The sequence below is a fragment of the Callorhinus ursinus genome, unplaced genomic scaffold (assembly GCF_003265705.2).
Source record: "Callorhinus ursinus isolate GAN/ISIS: 27379988/994484 unplaced genomic scaffold, GSC_fseal_2.0 scaffold12, whole genome shotgun sequence".
NCBI lineage: Eukaryota > Metazoa > Chordata > Mammalia > Carnivora > Otariidae > Callorhinus > Callorhinus ursinus.
Genome location: NW_027397074.1, coordinates 28,201,616 through 28,220,654, shown reverse-complemented (window position 1 = coordinate 28,220,654; position 19,039 = coordinate 28,201,616). Strand labels below are relative to the sequence as shown.

Genomic DNA, 19,039 nt, shown 5'->3' with positions numbered 1-19,039 from the left:
TAGAATAAAATGAAAAAAGAAATTCCTTAGCATCTAAATAATAAAAATATAGTAAGGCTTGCCAAAGTGTTCTATTTCTCATTGCACCCTCTGGCTATGATAAACAGAAACTGCCTGTCAGCAGGGAAAAGTGGATGCCATTCTTCTAATAGCAGCCTTATTTGGCACAAAGCAGGCATCAGAGCACAAAAATTGAGTCCATGGGCCCATTTCTCTTAACACTGATCAAATCAAATGAACAAATCAAAAAGGTTTCTGTTGCTTAATCAAAAAAGCTGAGATGCAATAAGCCAAGTGTTTTAGGCAGATTTGGAGTAACTAGTTAGGAAACAAAAACCACTATGTACTTCTCCATCTTCATTGCCAATACCAAAGCATGCACTCTTTTTTTCTACAACAAGTTTTACAGTACTCACAATTCAGAGGGAAAAAAGCAAACCAATACAGAATAGCAAAATAAACATATACTGGTGGCTAACATATACACATACTGTCAGTGTACTTACAGATTTGCTGCTTCTATTTTCTTTTTTTAGTATCAACTTCCTCAAGGTAGAATAACCTTCAAACATTTTACTAATTAACTTCTAAACTATTACACTGTGATTGAAAGGAGTGACATCAGTGCTCTTGCACAAGCTGGGGGGAAAAAACATTTCACACTGAACCGAAAGTGCAAAGAAAAGGAGTGTTGAATCTTATGTTTAATGTGAACAAACTCAGGTATGCAAGTTAGTAAGCGGGTATGTGACCGCCTTACTATAGATAACACTATGCTACAGAAAGACACACGAATCTTCTGGTATCACATTCCCAACTATGCTACCTAAAAACCAAATGTTTTACAACTTCATTTGTACCTCAAGTAAATCTCTTTTACAGACCTTAAAAAAAACAAAACAACAACAACAACAACAACCAGGTCATTAATTCAGGCTATCTGAATTTAAGCCCTATTCTGCTTACTATCTGTAACATCATAGGTAGGTTACTGAAGCTTTCTGTGTCTGTTTCATTTTGAGTAAAATATGTGTTATAATAGTCAAATACTAACTTATTTTTTAAAGGGAGAGTAGGCCAGAGGATTAGTACAGTGTCTGGCATATGATGAGTCCTCAATAAATGTTAGGTATTATTACTATTAAACAATCTTAGATAAAGGTAGACTAATCCCTCATTTCCTCTTCTGACTTACTATCCTTTGAAGAAACTAATGAACTAAAATATCCAACAATCAAGTAGTAGGAAGAAAGACAAAATAATAGGATGGTTGGGTTTATTAGCAGTATGGATAAACAGAAGTTAAATTAATAGTAGCAACATACCAGGATTTACTCAAATATTCCAACATGTAAATCCCTTCCTTCCCTCCTTTGCTTCTTTACTACCACTATATTACTTTTAAACATAAAGACATAAAGTATACAAGGTGAGAAAGTAATAGCAGGGGGAAGAAAATATGTTCAATAAAAATGGGACTTCAATTTATGGCAGCCATGATCATTTTGTATTTTTCATGGTTCTTAGAGACAACTCTATAGAGACAGTCCTTCAAAAAAAAAAAAAAGATTAAAGTGCTACATACTTAATTATACTATAAAGTCTGAATTTTAAAAATAAAATTATTCTAACAGAATACCAATTCACATATCCCACAAAATAGATTTTTAAACAAGAGAAAAATCATTTTTACTAGCATGAAATAGCCCAAACTTTTCTAAAAACTGTGCTAGTACTATAACTCAAAGGATATAAGTTGTAGAACAATAGATAAAAGTTGTAGAACAAATGATCATTTTAACAGTATTATTAAATGATATTATTATTTGGAAATGAGAAATTAAAGCTTAGGATATATGTCATGAACTCCCTACATCACAAAGGTAAATTTTCTTTAAAATTTTGATAGAGCATTATGACTATTGTGAAATGAAGTAAACTTTGATCAATAATGGCAGGGAAAATACAAACTAACAAAAGCAAGAATTATTATAAGAAATTTAAGGATAGAATATCCGAAAGTGTAATATATGTACCAAAACAAAAAGTGTAAGTAGGAAGATACTAGGAACAACAATTAAAAAATTAAACAAAGGGAGAGATAAATCAGTTATTTGTTGTGAAAGATATACTTGGTTATACAAATGAGTTGGCAGTTAGGTACCTGGAATCCCATAATTAACAGTATACTAAGAAAAGAAAATAGACTGCCTCATTTTTAACCATACTGTCTAATAATTTAAAATGTTAATACAACGTTGAAACAGAAATGGTAAGATAAAAAATTAAGATAACAGGAGAAACTCAGCCTAAATGGTAAGATCAAGATCAAGATGACTGAATCACTCTCTTCTGAGAGTGAGAGTCTCATTCTTACGTTCCTCGATCAGGTACCTGACCAACTGAACATGCTCATCAAAGGTTTTCTGAATTGCTGTATGGATTGATGGGGGGAAGGGAGGGAAGAAGGAAGGAAAAGAGTAAAAGTAATAATCATAAGTATTATGTAAATAGTTATTTTCAAACTTTAGTCTGCATGTAAGAAAAACACCTAAGAAGTCTGCTCAACCCAACCCCTAATATTAATTCATTAGCTCTAGGATGAGTCCAAAACCTAGATTCCAACAAACACCCCAGATGATCCTGATGAAAGTAATTCATGGCCTCTAGAACACCATTTCTAAAGCTGGTACCACCCAGAACTCTACGGTACAATAAAAAAATGGGTCTTGAAAAAAGTGCTCTTTGATAAGTTAGGAAAAAAGTTAATCATTTTTCTAAACAGTAGTGTTTCTCAGACCTTCAATATATATTTGAATCCCCCCGAGAGAGAAAATAATCATACCGTATTTCCAAAATTACTGGCCATGAAATCCTTCTTTGTGTTTTACCCACCCATATCTATAAGAAGACTAAGACTTTTACACAAGAAAACAAGAGACAAGGAATAAGGTTAGAAGAATTGGACTAAATTAGAAAACTCAAAAGCTTCCTTATAATTCTAGGCTGGAAGAGCAAACAAGTAAATTAGAAAAATATAAGATCCTCTTTCATCTCAAGTAGTATTAAATTACGGGCACAGAAGTATCACTATAATAGGTATGAAATTTCACTTCTATATAGAACTTCAAAGTTAAAAATAACAACACTGGTCTTAAAGATTTCTTTAAACAATAAAGAAAGAAAATGTTTCATAAAAGGATAATCTTTGCAGACACAGACACATGAAGTAATAGTTTTTCTCTAAGATCTTGGCATCGAAGTTATACAAAATATATTAGAAATAGAAATAAGCAGGCTTACTTAAGGAAAATTCTCTTTAGTTCATTTGTAAACAAGATGTATTTGTGAGGCCTAAAGAAATGTTTTAAACTAGTGGGAATTATAAATAAAACAATTTCAAGTTGATCAATTTAGAGTATTGAAAATCAACTATTTAAATTATCTAAGAGACAATTTCCACATCTGTGTCATCAATTTCAAGTAAGCCCATAACACAAAACTGAATGAAGTACTCTAGGTGACTTCTCTTAAATAAGATCTCTTAACTGATTACATTAAATATGGCTACTACAGATTAAAGAAAATTTTTGAGAAAGCTGTGACTTCAAGGAAAAAAGCAAAAACTCTCTAAAAATAAACAGGTAACAAAACAAAGGATGACAACTAATTCAAAAAATATATACATCTCCTTCGGGGGGGGCAGATTTTTGAAAAGTGTCTGCCTTGGTTCAAGGTAAGAAAGTAAAAAATGCCCCCCGCTAAGAATTCGTAACTGCAGACCAGCCTTCATGAGTTTGAGGCAGAAATTCACACCACTTGTGTAATGGAAAAAGACACATACACAAAATTTATTTAAAATGGTCTTAGGTTGGTAGACCTCCCAGGTACTTGGTAATAACAAATATAAATGCCTCCTGGAAGAAATTCTTTAAACTCTAACGTCAAAAAATTTTTAATGAGAAACTAACAATCTCATAGAAAAACTGGAAAAGAGGGGTGCCTGGGTGGCTCAGTCATTATGCATCTGCCTTTGGCTCAGGTCATGATCCCAGGGTCCTGGGAACGAGCCCTGTACCGGGTTCCCTACTCGGCAGGAAGCCTGCTTCTTCCTCTCCCACTCCCCCTGCTTGTGTTCCCTCTCTCACTGTCTCTCTCTGTCAAGTAAATAAATAAAATCTTAAAAAAAAAAAAGGCTTTAAAAAAAGAAAAACTGTAAAAGAATTGCATTTACATTCCCTAGAAGAGAAAATACAACTTACCAAAAATAAACAGATATTCAAAGACATTAATACTGAAGGAAATGCAAAATAAAATGACAAACTATTTTACATGTATCACATTGGACAGCACTAAAATATTGGACACAACAAGTTTGTAGAGCAACAGACCATTCATTGCCATGAGCGTAAACTGGTTTGGAACACAATGGAATTACCTAGCAAAACTTAAGATGCACAAACCAATAACTAAGCCAATGAACACCTTGGTATTTACCCTAACTCCTTGTTACCATGCTGCAGGAGACATCTACAAAAATATTTAAAACAGAGTTGTTTACAAAAGGAAAAAGATGGAAACAAAACTGCCAATCTACAGAATAAAATATATGATCTATTCTTTTAATTAAAAACTATACATTAGTGACTATAAATGAATGATAACTATAGAGATCAGTATTTATGAATCAAACCAATGGGTTAAAGTATCAAATAACAAAAGGAAAAAGTCTAACTCCATTCATATAAAATTCAAAAACTGCAAAACTATATATTACTTATGAGTACACACAATTGGAGATTATAAAAAAAAAAGAAGAAGAGAATGAGAAATATAAAGTTGAAGATAGAGGTAACCTCTGTGCTCGATAGATGAGAATGTGATTACCAAGGATTCACAGGGGATATCAAAGCCTTTGGTAATGTTCGATTTTTGAAGCAGGTTGGTGGATACAGTGGGCATTCGTTGTTATTATGCTTTAAGTTGAATACATAAACCATAAATTCTCACACATGTATGGTGTATTTCATAATGTAAAAATAAACTCTTAAGAATGACCAATAGCAACATACTGGTTTCTTTCTTCGACTCCTGAGTATATATATGTTCACCCTTAGTCTTTCTCACCTCTTAAATTTTGGCCTCAGATTTGTGATGATTATGATAAATGGGGAAAAAATTACCGTGTTTCTTATTGGAATCTTCTTGGGTTCTGGAGGCATATCCTGTGGAACAAATTTCACGGGTTCCTTAATCTGTCTCCTTGATCGTTTGGTCCCATCTGGTAAGGTTTCCATGGCCATGTCTGCTTCCATATCACTGCTCCCTGCCTGGTCACATTCTGAACACTGCCTACATAAAGAAAAAAATGTAAGTTCACACATTTATTTTTATTGTCTAGCATTAGCTATGGTTTCTATTAATACAAAATTCAGGTATATGTGAAGAATATATAAAAATGTACACTCCTGTAAGAATGACAATAGTAAATATATAAAGCAATTCCTTGTATCCTTGTAAGTATCATAAACCCACATACAATAATGTTACATGTTTAAGTGAACCAACATAAGAGATTCAGCACTGATGGCGGAGTCCAAAGCAATGGAAGTCTGTCTCTCCACCTAGAAAACAACTGCACTGGCAGAATCTGTTTGATGTAATTATTACGGAACTCTGGAGTCTAGTAAAGGCTTGCAACTTCCAAGGAAAGACTTGCACAGGTAAACTGCCATTAATTTCAGTCAATTTCAGCTCTCAGCAAAGTCAAAGCTACCCATTTTCCAACCAAGCCAGAAGGCAGGCAGCCATGCACATGTTCTTGCAGTAGCTTACATATAGCTGTTAGGAGCCACGATGGGTAAAATAAACCATGTCCTCCAAATATTGAGTGTCTGTGCTCTGATCACAGAAGTACAAAAAGGTGAGTGAGCTGCCCCTTGGCCTGAAATGACTTCTAGAACTTAAAATTATCCCCCACCTTCATTTTTCTCTTTGCCCCCTTTTGGGAGCCAGACATTAAACACGTGGACATTCAAAAATAAGGGCATACACAGGAAAAATTAGAAAATGACCACACTTGCCCAGGGAAAGGCTCAGAAAAGTTTACACCTTAGTCTGATTCTCAGCCAGAGACAGCACACTATAATAAAAAACAAAAACAAAAACAAACACAAACAAAAAACAGAAACAGTAACAAAACACAGCAAATGTTGGGAATGGAAGAAAATCTCATTTCCAAAGTTACCACATTATTAAATTCAAATGTCCAGTTTCTGACAAAAACCTCACAAGGTATATAAAGAAAAAGGAAAGTATCGTCCATTAAAAGGCGGGAAAAATTAACAGAAAATGTCCCGGAAAAAGACCTGATGGCAGATCTGCAAGACAAAGAATTATTTTTTAAATGCTCAATGAACTAATAGAAATTGTGGAGAAAGACAAGAAAATAATTTATGAACAAAATGGAATTATCAATAGAGAGACAGAAAGCCTAAAAATAAACCAAAAGGAAATTCTGGAGATGAAAAGTACAATAACTAAATGGAAAATTTACTAGAAGGATTAAAAGGACAGATTTGAGCAGCAAACTTGAAAGAAAGAACAATGGAAACTACAAAGTATGAGGAACAAACAGAAAAAAAAAAAAAACTTGAAAAAAAATGAATAGATCCTAAGAGGCATGTGGGACATCAACAAGTGGACCAACATTTGCACTGTGGAAGGCCCAGAAGAAAAAAGGGGCAGAGAGAATGTTTGAAGAAATAATGACTGAAAACTTCCTAAATTTGATGAAAGAAGATAATATAAAATCCAAGAAGCTCAACAAATACAAAGCAAGATAAATTCAAAGAGTCCCACATCAAGATGCATTATAATCAAACTTTCCAAATAAAAAGACACAAAGAGAATCTTGAAAATACAAAGAGACAAATTCAGAATCGTCACATACTAGGGATCATCAATAAGATTACAAGCAGATCTCTCATCAGAAATTTTGGAGGCCAGAAGGCAGTGTATCAATATATTCAAAATGCTAAAAGGACCAAACAAACAAACAAAAAAAAACTGTTAACCAAGAATCCTATGTTCATCAAAACTGTCCTTCAAAAGTGTGGGAGAAATTAAGACAGTCCTAGACAAAAGCTGGGGGAGTCTGATACCACCAGACTTGTCCTACAAGAAACGATCAAGAGAATCCTACAGAGTGGGGGGGGGGGGAAAGGACACTAGATAGTGTCAGAATCCATTATGGAGAAATAAAGATCTCAATAAAGGTTAATACATGATCAATTATAAAAGCTAGTATTATAAAAATGGGTTGTAACTCCACTTCCTGTTTTTTACATGATGTAGAGACTAATACATTAAAAAAAAAATTAATGCCCTAAAAACTAATATTATTATAACTGTTTCTTAAGTTCACATTCATGTTGAAGAAGGATTTAAATAAGATATAGAGGGGCACCTGGGTGGCTGAGTCGGTTAAGTCACTGACTCTTGATTTCAGCTCAGGTCATGATCTCAGGGTCATGAGATCGAGCCCCACATCAGGCTCTGCACTGAGCATGGAGCCTGCTTAAGATTCTCTCTCTCTCCTCTTCCACTCACCCCCCCTACAGGCTCACACTCCCTCACTCTCAATAGTATAAATAAATAAATGAGATATACAAAGATATACAAATGACTAATAAGCAAAAGAAAAATGCTAAACATCACTAATTAGTAGGGAAATGAAAATCAAAACCACAATGAGATACCACCTCACATCCAATAGGATGGCTATGAACAAAACAAAAAAACAGAAAATAGTAAGTGTTTGCAAGGATGCAGAGAAATCGGAACTCTGTGCACTGTTGATGAAATGTAAATCAGCACACCTGCTTTGGAAAGCAGTATGGTGGTATCTCAAAAAATTAAAAATAGAATTATCATATAATCCATTCTTAAAGAGATATCTGTATACCCACGTTCATAGCAGCATTGTTCATAATAGCTAGTTGTGGGAGCAACCCCACTAACCACTGACCCATAAATGGATAAGTAAAATGTATACACATACAATGGACTACATACAGCTGGAGAAAAGAAGAAAATTCTGCAATATGCTATGACATGGATGAACTTGAAGATATTAGTCTAAGTGAAATAGGCCAGTCACTAAAAAGACCAATACTACATGATTCCACTTACATGAGGTACTTAAGAGTTGTTAAAATCATAGAGACAGAAAGTGGAATGGTGGTTGCCAGGGGCTGGAGGGGAGGGAAGAATGGGGAGTTATTATTTAATACATAGAGAGTTTCAATTTTTACAAGATGAAAAATGCCACAGAGATAAGATTATTATAGTATCTAATCCATAGTATAATAATTATTAATGTATTTAATACCACTGAACTGTACCACTTACAATAATATTAATGTATTTAATGCCACTGAATTGTACCACTTAAAAATGATTAAGATATAAATTTTATGTTATGTGTATTTTGCCACAACAAAACATTTGGAAAAACAAGAGTAACATTAAAAGATAATTAAACACTGAAACTTCAATCTAGATCAGTACTGTCTAGTAGAATTTTATGTTAGAATTATCTGTAACTGCACTACCAGTACAGCAGCCATGAGCCATATACAGCTACTGGGCACTTGTAACGTGGCTAATGTGACTGAGGAACTGATTTTGAAATTTTAATTTTAATCAATTTAAATTCAAGGAGTCACATATGGCTAGTGGCTAACACTTGGACAGCAAGTCTACAAAATGATTGTTGAAAACCTTGCTATTGCCAATTATAAAGGCCCATTTAAAAATTCATGAGAAACTGTTAGAAGTAAAATTTTTCATATATTTTCTTCGAATTTAAAAGAATGATCAGGGGCACCTGGGTGGCTCAGTCACTAAGCATCTGCCTTCAGCTCAGGTTGTGATCCCAGGGTCCTGGGATTGAGCCCCACATCGGGCTCCCTGCTCAGCGGGAAGCCTGCTTCTCCCTCTCCCACTCCCCCTGCTTGTGTTCCCTCTCTTGCTGTCTCCCTCTGTCAAATAAATAAAATTTTTAAAAATAAAAATAATGATCAGAAAGTAATTCTTTAAAAGTCTAACTTATAGTGTTATCTTTATAAAAAATAGTTACAGTAGATAAAATTGTTTGATATTTAGTTTACATATCAGTACCCTTAGTTTATATCAGTACTTAGTTTATATAAGTACCCCTGAATGCATCTTAGAATTCTCTCACCAAGTATTTTCAAAGATTTCTTATCATTTGAAGTCATACTCCATCAAAATTCACATCTCTCACTAATAAACATTATCAAAGTAATAATTATTTTTTTAAAAGTGACTTTAAATTCTGAATTCCAGTAAGAGTTAAATGCAACATGCCATTTGCGTTAATAAGACATACACATTAATTGCTAAAGTGCAAATTAATATTTAAGGCTTTGATTTTAATATCTAAAAATACCCATTCATTTAACCAAAATTGTTGAGGAAAAATTTTAACACTAAAAAAATGACCAATAAGAAAAAAAACAAGTAAATAATTTGCCATGTGTTTCTTAAAAAGTTTTATATGTCTATTGGTAGAACAACCAAGCACTTTATTCCTTGGATTCACAGACTGCCACCAATATTAAAATACAGGGGCACCTGGATGGCTCAGTCAGTTGAGTGTCCCAACTCTCAGTTGTGATCTCATGAGGACTGAGATCAAGCCCATGTTGGGGCCCTGCTCTCATTGGGGAGTCTGCTTGAAGATTCTCTCCCTCCGCCCCTCCCCTCCCCCTGCTGGCACACTCTCTTCTCTCTAAAATAAATAAAGCTTTAAAAAAAATTAAAATACAAATAAAGTGTAATACACCCAATTGCTCCTGTTTGTCCCATATGAAAAGATTAAAGACGAATATGAGCAATAAACACCTAACAGTATTCCTAATTTAATGAGTATATTTTGAAACAATCTATTGGCAATCCTGAATTGTGAAAAACTCACAAATGTTAGATATTGTTAGTAAATAACAAATGGAACAAACATCAAAACAGAAATGCCTATAGAAAGATATCAAATTATATCATAGAAAAGGACTATTTCATTAAGTGATCATTTCTACCAGTTGAAGTGAAATGTAATCAAAGTTTCTCAGACAGTTCCAATTCATTTTTAACATACGTGAATTTCTGGGATATAGAAACAAGTACCTTTTTAGGATGAATCATTGTTTTGGCTTTTTTTTTTTAACTGAATTTTTTTTCTTTTGTTTCTCATTTTGTAACAATAACCCTTGTCAGGACATTCCCTAACTTCTTATGCTCATTCCCATCCTCACCAAAAGTAATACATTTAGGTCACAAAGAGCCCTCTGACAGTAGAATTGTTATTCCCTGAACTCCACAACAAAACACTGAACAGAAAAATCGAAACAAAATGTAACCACCAATGCAGAAATTTATCTGTTTCAAAACAACTGCTATGTGATAGTTACAGTACAGAGTCGACATAGATGGACACACTACTTCAAACTTTTTCAACAATCTATTAAATACTATAGTCTCTATCTTTTATGTATCATTTAAGATATGAAAAAGCATCTCTACTACATTAATCAGTACATAAGATCCTAAGAATAATAATCTAGGATAAAGCTTATGGCCTGTCCAATTCAATGGGATTAAGTAATATTTGGGGGTAAAATAATTATCTTTCATAATGTCAAAACACATACCTGACTTCTTCTGATAACCCACTAAGCTGCTATCTTGTATATTTAATCCTCTGTATTTTTACATAATATATTCTACTAAGGGAAGAGAATCCTATAATTTATAATTCCCATGCAAAATATTAAACATAACCTTAAGTAATCAAACTATTCAATTAATTAAAAAGGAACTTTTTAAAGTATAAGTAATAAAAATTCATGTCAGGAATTTATGCAAAAGAACAACCTTCATACTGAAATGAAATACCAAGAGATTTTTCTCATTTGCTATACCTTCTTCATCTCCTGCACCATACATCACAACTTAAGTTCAGAAGGGGGTTTAAAATTTTTCAGTTACTGAGGAAAAATGATTTCATTATATAATAACGCTAAGACAAGTACACTAATTCAGTTTATAGAAAAATCTACTTGTGTATGTTAGAGAAAAAAAGGATTTTATTTCTTAACTGTAATAAATTCAGTGACACTTTTATTTCTCAAATATTATACATAATTCATCTTTTCCTTTTTTTTTCTTTACAAATTATTTTGCTTTCAGTCTTCAAAGATTCCATAGCATAGTCTGTTTTTTCCCTTACCTCTAAGATTCTTCCATGTTTCCCCCCCAAGGAAAATCTTCACAGGTGCCTATATAAAACTTCATTAGTGAAATACAAATCAAAACCACAATGAGGTATCACCTCAAGCCTGTCAGAATGGCTGTCATCAAAAAGTAAGAAATAACAAGTGTTGGAGAAGATTTGGAAAAAAGAGAATGCTCATATACTATTGGCAGTAATGTAAACTGGTACAGCCACTATGAAAACTAGCATGGAGGTTCTTCAAAAATTAAAAATAGGGCACTCCTGGTTGGCTCAGTTGTCTGGGCATCCGATTCTTGATTTTGGCTTGGTTCATGATCTCTGGGTCATGGGATCAGCTCCGAGTCAGGCTGCACACTCAGCACAGAGTCTGCTTGGGATTCTCTCTCCCCTGCCCCTCCCCCCACTGGTATGATCTCTCGCTCTATAAAAAATAAATAAATCTTTAAAAACAAAATAATTAAAAATGCAACTACCGTATGATCCGGCAATTCCACTTCTGAGTATATATCCAAAGGAAACAAAATCCCTATCTTGAAAAGATATCTACACCCACATGTTCATGCATCTTTATTTATAAGAGCAAAAACATGGAAATACCCTGTGTCCATCGATGAATGAATGGGTAAAGAAAATGTGGTAGAGATATATAATGGAATATTATTCAGCCATAAAACAGAAGGAAACCCTAGCTATTTGCAACAGCATAGCTGGACCTTGAGGGAATTACGCTAAATAAGTCAAAAGCAAATATTGTATGATCTCACTTATATGCAGAGTATTTCTTTTTTAAACCCACAAATTCATAAATAAGAAGTACAGATTGGTGGTTGCCAGAAGCTGGGGGGAGTGGTGCAAAAGGTTAAGGGTGGTCAAAAGGTACAAACTTCCAGTTAAAACATAAATATGTCCTAATTAATTACTTAATTAAAAAGAGGGCGTGCCTGGGTGCCTCAGTCAGTTAAGCATCTAACTCTTGATTTCAGTTCAGGTCATGATCTCAGGGTCGTGAGATGGAGCCCCAAGGCGGAGCCTCCTTAAGATTCTCTCTCTCTCCCTCTCCTTCTGCCCTTCTCCCCATGCTCTCTCTCTAAATAAATAAATCCTGGGGATGTAATATACAACATGGTGACTATAGTTAATAATACTGTATTGTATATTTGAAAGTTGCTAAATCTTTTTTTTTTAACATTTTATTTATTTATCTGAGAGAGAGCGTGCACACAAGCACCTGCACATGAGGTGGGTGGGAGAGGGGAGGGAGAGGCACAAGCAAGCGGACTCTACCCCTAAGTGTGGAATCCTATGTGGGGCTCCATCCCAGGACCTTGAGATCATGACCTAAGCTGAAATCAAGAGTGGGCTGGCCACTTAACCACTTAACCAAGTGAGCCACTCAGGCGCCCCTAAGAGAATAGATGTTAAAAGTCCTTATCATAAGAAAAAAAACATTTAACTATCTGCTGCAATGGATGTTAACTAAACTTACTGTGGTAATCATTTCACAATATATACATACATGAAATCATTATGTTGTACACCTAAAATTAATACAAGGTTATATGTGAATTATCTCTCAATAAAAAGAAAAAGAGCTAACGGAGGAAGGAAAGGATAAATTATTACGAAAAACGGGAAGAAACTTGTAATTTATTCACTGAAGGGTTTGTGCTATAGATTTTCTTTTCTCTTAAAAGAATAAACAAAGGTATATCCAAAGAATAAAAGGATGTAATAAATATTACTCAATTATCTGTCAAACAATACTCTTCAGAATATTCAGGATTTTTGTTTTCAGAATATTCTTTAATTAGAAAAGGCAAGACAAATTCTGATCAGTGAAAGAAACATAAGATTATTCTAAAATTAAAAGAAGTATCTATTATGCGAGCTACTCTCATAAATCAAACCCTTACTATTTAATTTATACACATCAGGCTTATCTGAGAAGAATGTAAGGCAGTGTGCAACATTATATACTTAGAAAGAAACAAACCAAGATAACATAAACTAAGAGTAAGACGAAATTTCAAACAGTGGGAGTAAGTACAAACAAATGGAACCTAGATTATACCTTCACTAGCCTCTTTATCCTTTGCCAAATTCCTCACCCACCTAGCATTCTCATCTGATTTGACCATTCCTAACCCAACCTAAGAAGTCCCTGGGTTTTTCTCTCTCTTGCTCCTGGACAGCTGAGCATTAATGGAGAAAAATCAATTAATCACACTTATTAAACCAATTCACTGAACATTCTTGGTATACAGCCTCAGCAAGTCATCTGTGATTTTTTTTCCACAATAACTACTGGAAACTATCTTCTGTCTTCTTAAGCCACCATAATCATCCCAATTCCTTTCCCTTTTCACAGACTACTATTTCACTGAAAAGTCAGAGCTTGTCTAATGTGAACTTACTCAACTTCCCTACTCTCCATAAATAATTACCTCTGTATCTTTATTATTTCCTGTCACATGTCTTAAATCAGTCCAGAATAAGCAGTGAACTGTTGTGGTATGGACCAAACAGAAAGCATCCAGATCTCAAACTAGTATCTCCCAAAAGCAGTGCTGATACTGGAAGAAAAAAAAAAAAAAAGCTGGACAGGAGGTCCTTAGAACAGTCTATCAAGCAGAACATGGTATTTGAGAAGGGAAGATTGCATAGTAATTTTAGCTAGCAATGAACATAAGGGGTATATGAGTAGAAAGGGTGTTACCAAGTACGCACAGCATAAAGACAGCAAAAGGAATAATTGGTGACATTCAGAAATGTGTACCAGTAGGCTCTGTATAAATTTAAGCCAATAATGGGCCCAATCATGAGATTAGGGTCCAGGAACCCTTTCCCTAAGACAAAAGGACCTTTCTAGTACCTTCTTTCCTAAGAAAAACACTAAGAAGAACTAAATGGAAACTAAGCAGAGGTTAGGCAGTAGTGTGCTAATCTAACACCTAATTCTCTAAGGAAAAAGCTGTTATTTGTAGCACTTCCCAATTTCCGCATTATGCATACTACTAACCATGGTCAATTTCAAAATACCAATATGGCATCAGAGAATGCAGAATGGGGAAAAGATGCATAGTAGCATACCATTACAGTTTTTCTACCATACATATATAATAGACTTAGGCAAAGAGTATAGGTAATAAAATATTTGGGAAGTGAAATTGCTTTAGTATTTATTATCTTTAATATAATTTCAAAAATAAACTGAAAATGTTAAAAGCATAAAGTGCCTCTCCCAATTGAGATACACTAAAGAAAAATATAATTCCATAAAACTTACTCCAAAACTAATATATTCAATTAATTGCTAAGCAAAACTAAGTTAATTGCAGAGGCCAAAAGAAATTTGATCACTAAAAACAAGAAGATATTGAAGACTTCACTTTGCCACAATATTAGCTTCTTTTACTTTAAAACACTGTAACCAATACATAGGACCCTAAGTAGTTTTAGGTCTTTTCAGGACAGCTTTCCCTAAAACAGTCTAAGCAAGGCAGTTTTTGTGAAGTTCTTCCAGAAACTTACATACTAGAAACCAGAGCTCTGCTGGCAGAGCAGTATTAGAAAAGTTCATAACCTCATTTAAGGAGAGAACTGCATATCTCCATGTCAAAGATCATGACTATGACTAAGTACCCTGGCCCTGGAGACTACCAAAACTGGCTTTCAATTTAGAAACACCCATCTATTGGGCACCTGATTGGCACAGTTTGTTGGGAGTCTGACTCTTGGTTTTGGCTCACATTATGATCTCAGGGTTATGGGATTGAGCCCCACATTGTGCTCTGTGCTCAGTGGAGTTTGCTTAAAGACTTTCTCTCCCTCTACCCCTTCCCCCTGCCGTGTGCACATGCTCTCTCTCTCAAATAAATAAATCTTCTTTAAAAAGGCAAAAAAATACCCACCCAGGATGATTATTAACACTGCTGACATTCTAATAAGCCACAGCATTTTTTTTTAGTAAATACTGGTTTCAAAAGCACATATATAAAATGTATATATAATATAATATATATACACACTCCATTATACTTGAAAAGGGCAGACTAGTAGGGCTGTCTAAAGACAAACTGATAAAAGAACACTATGAGGGACACCTGGGTGGCTCAGTCGGTTAAGTGTCTGCCTTCAGCTCAGGTCATGATCCCCAGGGTCCTGGGATTGAGTCCCACATCAGGCGGCTTGCTCAGCAGGGAGCCTGCTTTTCCTTCTGCCTGCCACTCCCCCTGCTTATGCACTCTCTCTCTCTCTCTCTCTGACAAATAAATAAAATTAAAAAAAAAAAAAACTATGAAAAGCAATCCTGTCAAAATGGTTAAAGAATGTAAGCTTCCTAATAAAATGAACAGAGATTGCTTTATGAGATAAAACAATGAGGTCAAAAAAACATGCTTAACAATGTGTTTGACAAACATGACTTTTCATACAGATTACCATTTAAGAACCTGGGGTTTACTCTTTTCTAAAAGTAGAAAGGTAATTTGCCTAAAAAGAACACTGAGGTTTATTCCAAAGTTTTCCGTGTTCTAAATTCTTCCTATATAGAATTAGCCTATTAAAACTTGAGCACATTAAAACTTGAGCACTTGTCTCTCCCTTGGACTAAAATTAAGGATAAAATTCATCATACATAAGCTTTTATCAAACATCTGTAGTAATGTAATATACCTAAGTTAATGAAAAAAAATTTAGAAACATGTCAAATGTTTCTAGATTTGCAAAAGAATGGTTAAACATAACTAAAAAAAAAACCATAAATATAACTAGCACAAATGAAAAATACCAAAGGTAGTAAAAGGATGAATATGGAGGCAAATTCCTGATAAATTCATTCAATTTCAAAACAAAAATGAACCATTTGAGAAATTCTTATAATAAAAGAGAATTAACACAGATGAGACAGAATTCATGCTTTAACCATTGCCAAGATACCACAATAGCCTCAATTAACTAAAAATTCATTTCCCAAAAAAACTATTACAGGTTTATTCATATATTATAATAAATATTTATGACTAAGGTGTTCTCACCACAAAAAACGACAATGGAAACTATGCAAAGTGATGGATATGTTAATTAGCTTCATTATGGTGATTACTTCACAATGTATACATATGTCAAATCATTAAGTTATGTATCTTAAATATATATGGTTTTTTATTATCAATTATACTTCAACAAAGTTGGAAAAATATTTATGAAAAATTTAAAAATGTGCTGAAAACTTTATTGTGAAGCCATACGATATAACACTTCATCTTACACTTGTTGAAACAAAGAGCGAACCGTTTCTAACATTAAAATCTCTTTCATTTTACTTACCAATAACTGTTCTTGGTCTTTCTTGGCATCCTCGTAAGAGGAGGGTCCAGACATCCAAGGTGGTAATGGAGTTTACAGGTATCACACAATAAAAGAAGATGTTGATCATGGTTCTTCTTACAAATTCCACAACTTTGAATAAAGGCAGCAAATAAAGGATTAGAGTAATAATTATCTTAGTGAAACAGCTATTCATAGCGTATTTTTCAAATTTCAAAATTTCACCTTGATTAACTTAAAATTTCTTCTGTTAAATTCAAATATCTTTTCATAACACATGCTTTTTTATAACATAATTCTTATTAGTTCTAAATATTTTTGAGACTGTAGAAAAATAGCTGGATCTAATATAAATATTGCTCTAGAGTCAAACTTTTCAGAGAAAGTCATCTATAAGATAGTATTCTCAACATCATCACTATCTTAATTTTAATTATCACTTAAAACTCATTTAATATTAGCTTAAGTTTTCTCTAGAAAAGTTAACTACTGAACAAATAATTTTTTCAATTTTCTACTTCTCTAAAACTATAAAAGAAGTTAATTTACAAACAAAATTCAGTTTATTTTCTACCATTAATTACAAACCTTTCAAAAAGTGTTGGAACATAAAAATAAGCTAAATTTATAAATAAGACTTTTTGAAATCTGACTTTGAGTCTTAAAAATATACCAATTGTTTTTTTGTTTTTTAAGATTTTATTTATTTGACAGAGAGACACACAGCGAGAGAGGGAACACAAGTAGGAGGAGTAGGAGAGGGAGAAGCAGACTCCCGCTGAGCAGGGAGCCCAATGTGGGGCTCAATCCCAGGACCCTGGGATCATGACCTGAGCCGAAGGCAGGCACTTAACGACTGAGCCACCCAGGCGCCCCTACCAATTGTTATTTATTGCAAAGAATGGGGCGTTTTACTATTGGTGTTACTGTTACTTTGATTTTTGTTTGTTTCCAAGGAATTCAACTTCTCTTGTGAAAAAAGGAAACTTTACTCCTAGAACACAAGCACCTCGACCTGAAAATCCGGGGTCTTTTTTATATTGGGAACATAAAGAGTGAAGGAGAAGTTGAGAATCTATAAAAGCCATCCATCCATGTACAGAAACAACAATGATATTTGAATTTTTAAGTTATCCTAGAAAAAAAAAGATCATATAAATGCAACAACAACTAGTACTTGGTCTCAATGTTGCTCAGAGTGAAAAAGAAAATCACCTAAAATACATTCTGAAACAAAATGAACTGTTGTAGTGATAAGTCAGAAGCACTATGATATGTATGATGGTTCCAAATGAACCAACTTTGTTTAGAAAAGCTAGACTGAGAATGTGCTAGTCTTCATATTGTACATTAAAACACTAGTGGGCTTTTCCTACATTTCAAGGAAGTCATTTGCTATTACCTACAGAGGGAGCCTCCAACCAAGAATGGAAAGTAATTATGGAGATTGATATCGTTGTTATTCCTGCTATTTCTGAGAAAGGAAGAAGTTGTGGGGAGAATATTTATATATTTACATAAATATATATAGGTATGTATGTGAATATATACATTTGTATGTGTATATAACTTTCCCCACTTAATATGATCAGTTACATTAAAAAAGTAAGATCCTAACCTATTCATATACGGAAAGAAGTCTTGGCTATGTAAAATTACTATAAATGGTGACCAGTATAAACTATTGAGACAAAAAAGTAAAAAACAAAAACACTTGTGTAAATAAATTACAACTGAGCACAGAAAAAAAGATTCAAATCTAGAACTTATCTTCATTATCCACCACTGTACAAAGACAGTAATTCACTGTCTATGATACCTATCACTACCTAAAAACACATGAAAAGCTCTAAAACTAATTAAAGTAAAATAAAATATAAATTCACATTTATATATCGTTTTTAATTATTTAAGAAAATGATCATCTACATTATTTAAAGTCACTTTCCAATTCCCCAAAGAGGACTGACTGTTCATTTCCACGGAACTTTTGGACATGCATCTCCACCTATTTAAAGGATATAAGTCACTTATCATTAAAAGAGGAGCAAAAATCTCTTCTGTCATTCAACCTAAAAAGCATCTTTGATGAAGATATTCATAAAATGAATTTCAAATGCATTTAACAGAAATTCTAGTACAGACATAATTCATTCACAAATATTTGAAGCATCTTGTTATTAAAAGTTTGAGTTTAAAAAAACAATATTAATCTGTTATCATTTTATTACTTGCCTATAAAGTACTGCAGGAAGAATAGATGTCTTTTGTGTGCCTCCTTCTTTTTTACTTGGTTTTCTCTCCTTGGGTGCTCGCAAAATTGCCGGTATGTTCAACTTCTATTGATTTGAACAAATGCAGTTTATTTTGTTTTAAAGAAAAAATATAAAGCAA

General features: G+C 33.6%; 1 protein-coding gene across 12 annotated transcripts in view; it reads right to left on the bottom strand.

Moving 5' to 3' along the window:
* Positions 1–19,039, bottom strand: part of PHF14 (PHD finger protein 14) — a 200,073-nt gene that overhangs the window by 121,410 nt on the left and 59,624 nt on the right. For all 12 annotated transcript variants that reach the window (XR_012380235.1, XR_012380233.1, XR_012380234.1 and 9 more), the window contains 3 exons: positions 18,881–18,984; positions 16,646–16,777; positions 5,184–5,352 (listed from right to left, as the gene is read on the bottom strand). Coding sequence is in view for 6 of the 12 variants with exons in the window: in XM_073898888.1 (XP_073754989.1) it covers positions 5,184–5,352; positions 16,646–16,777; positions 18,881–18,984 (405 nt within the window). In the remaining 6 variants the exon portion in view is untranslated. The remainder of the gene's footprint in view (positions 1–5,183; positions 5,353–16,645; positions 16,778–18,880; positions 18,985–19,039) is intronic.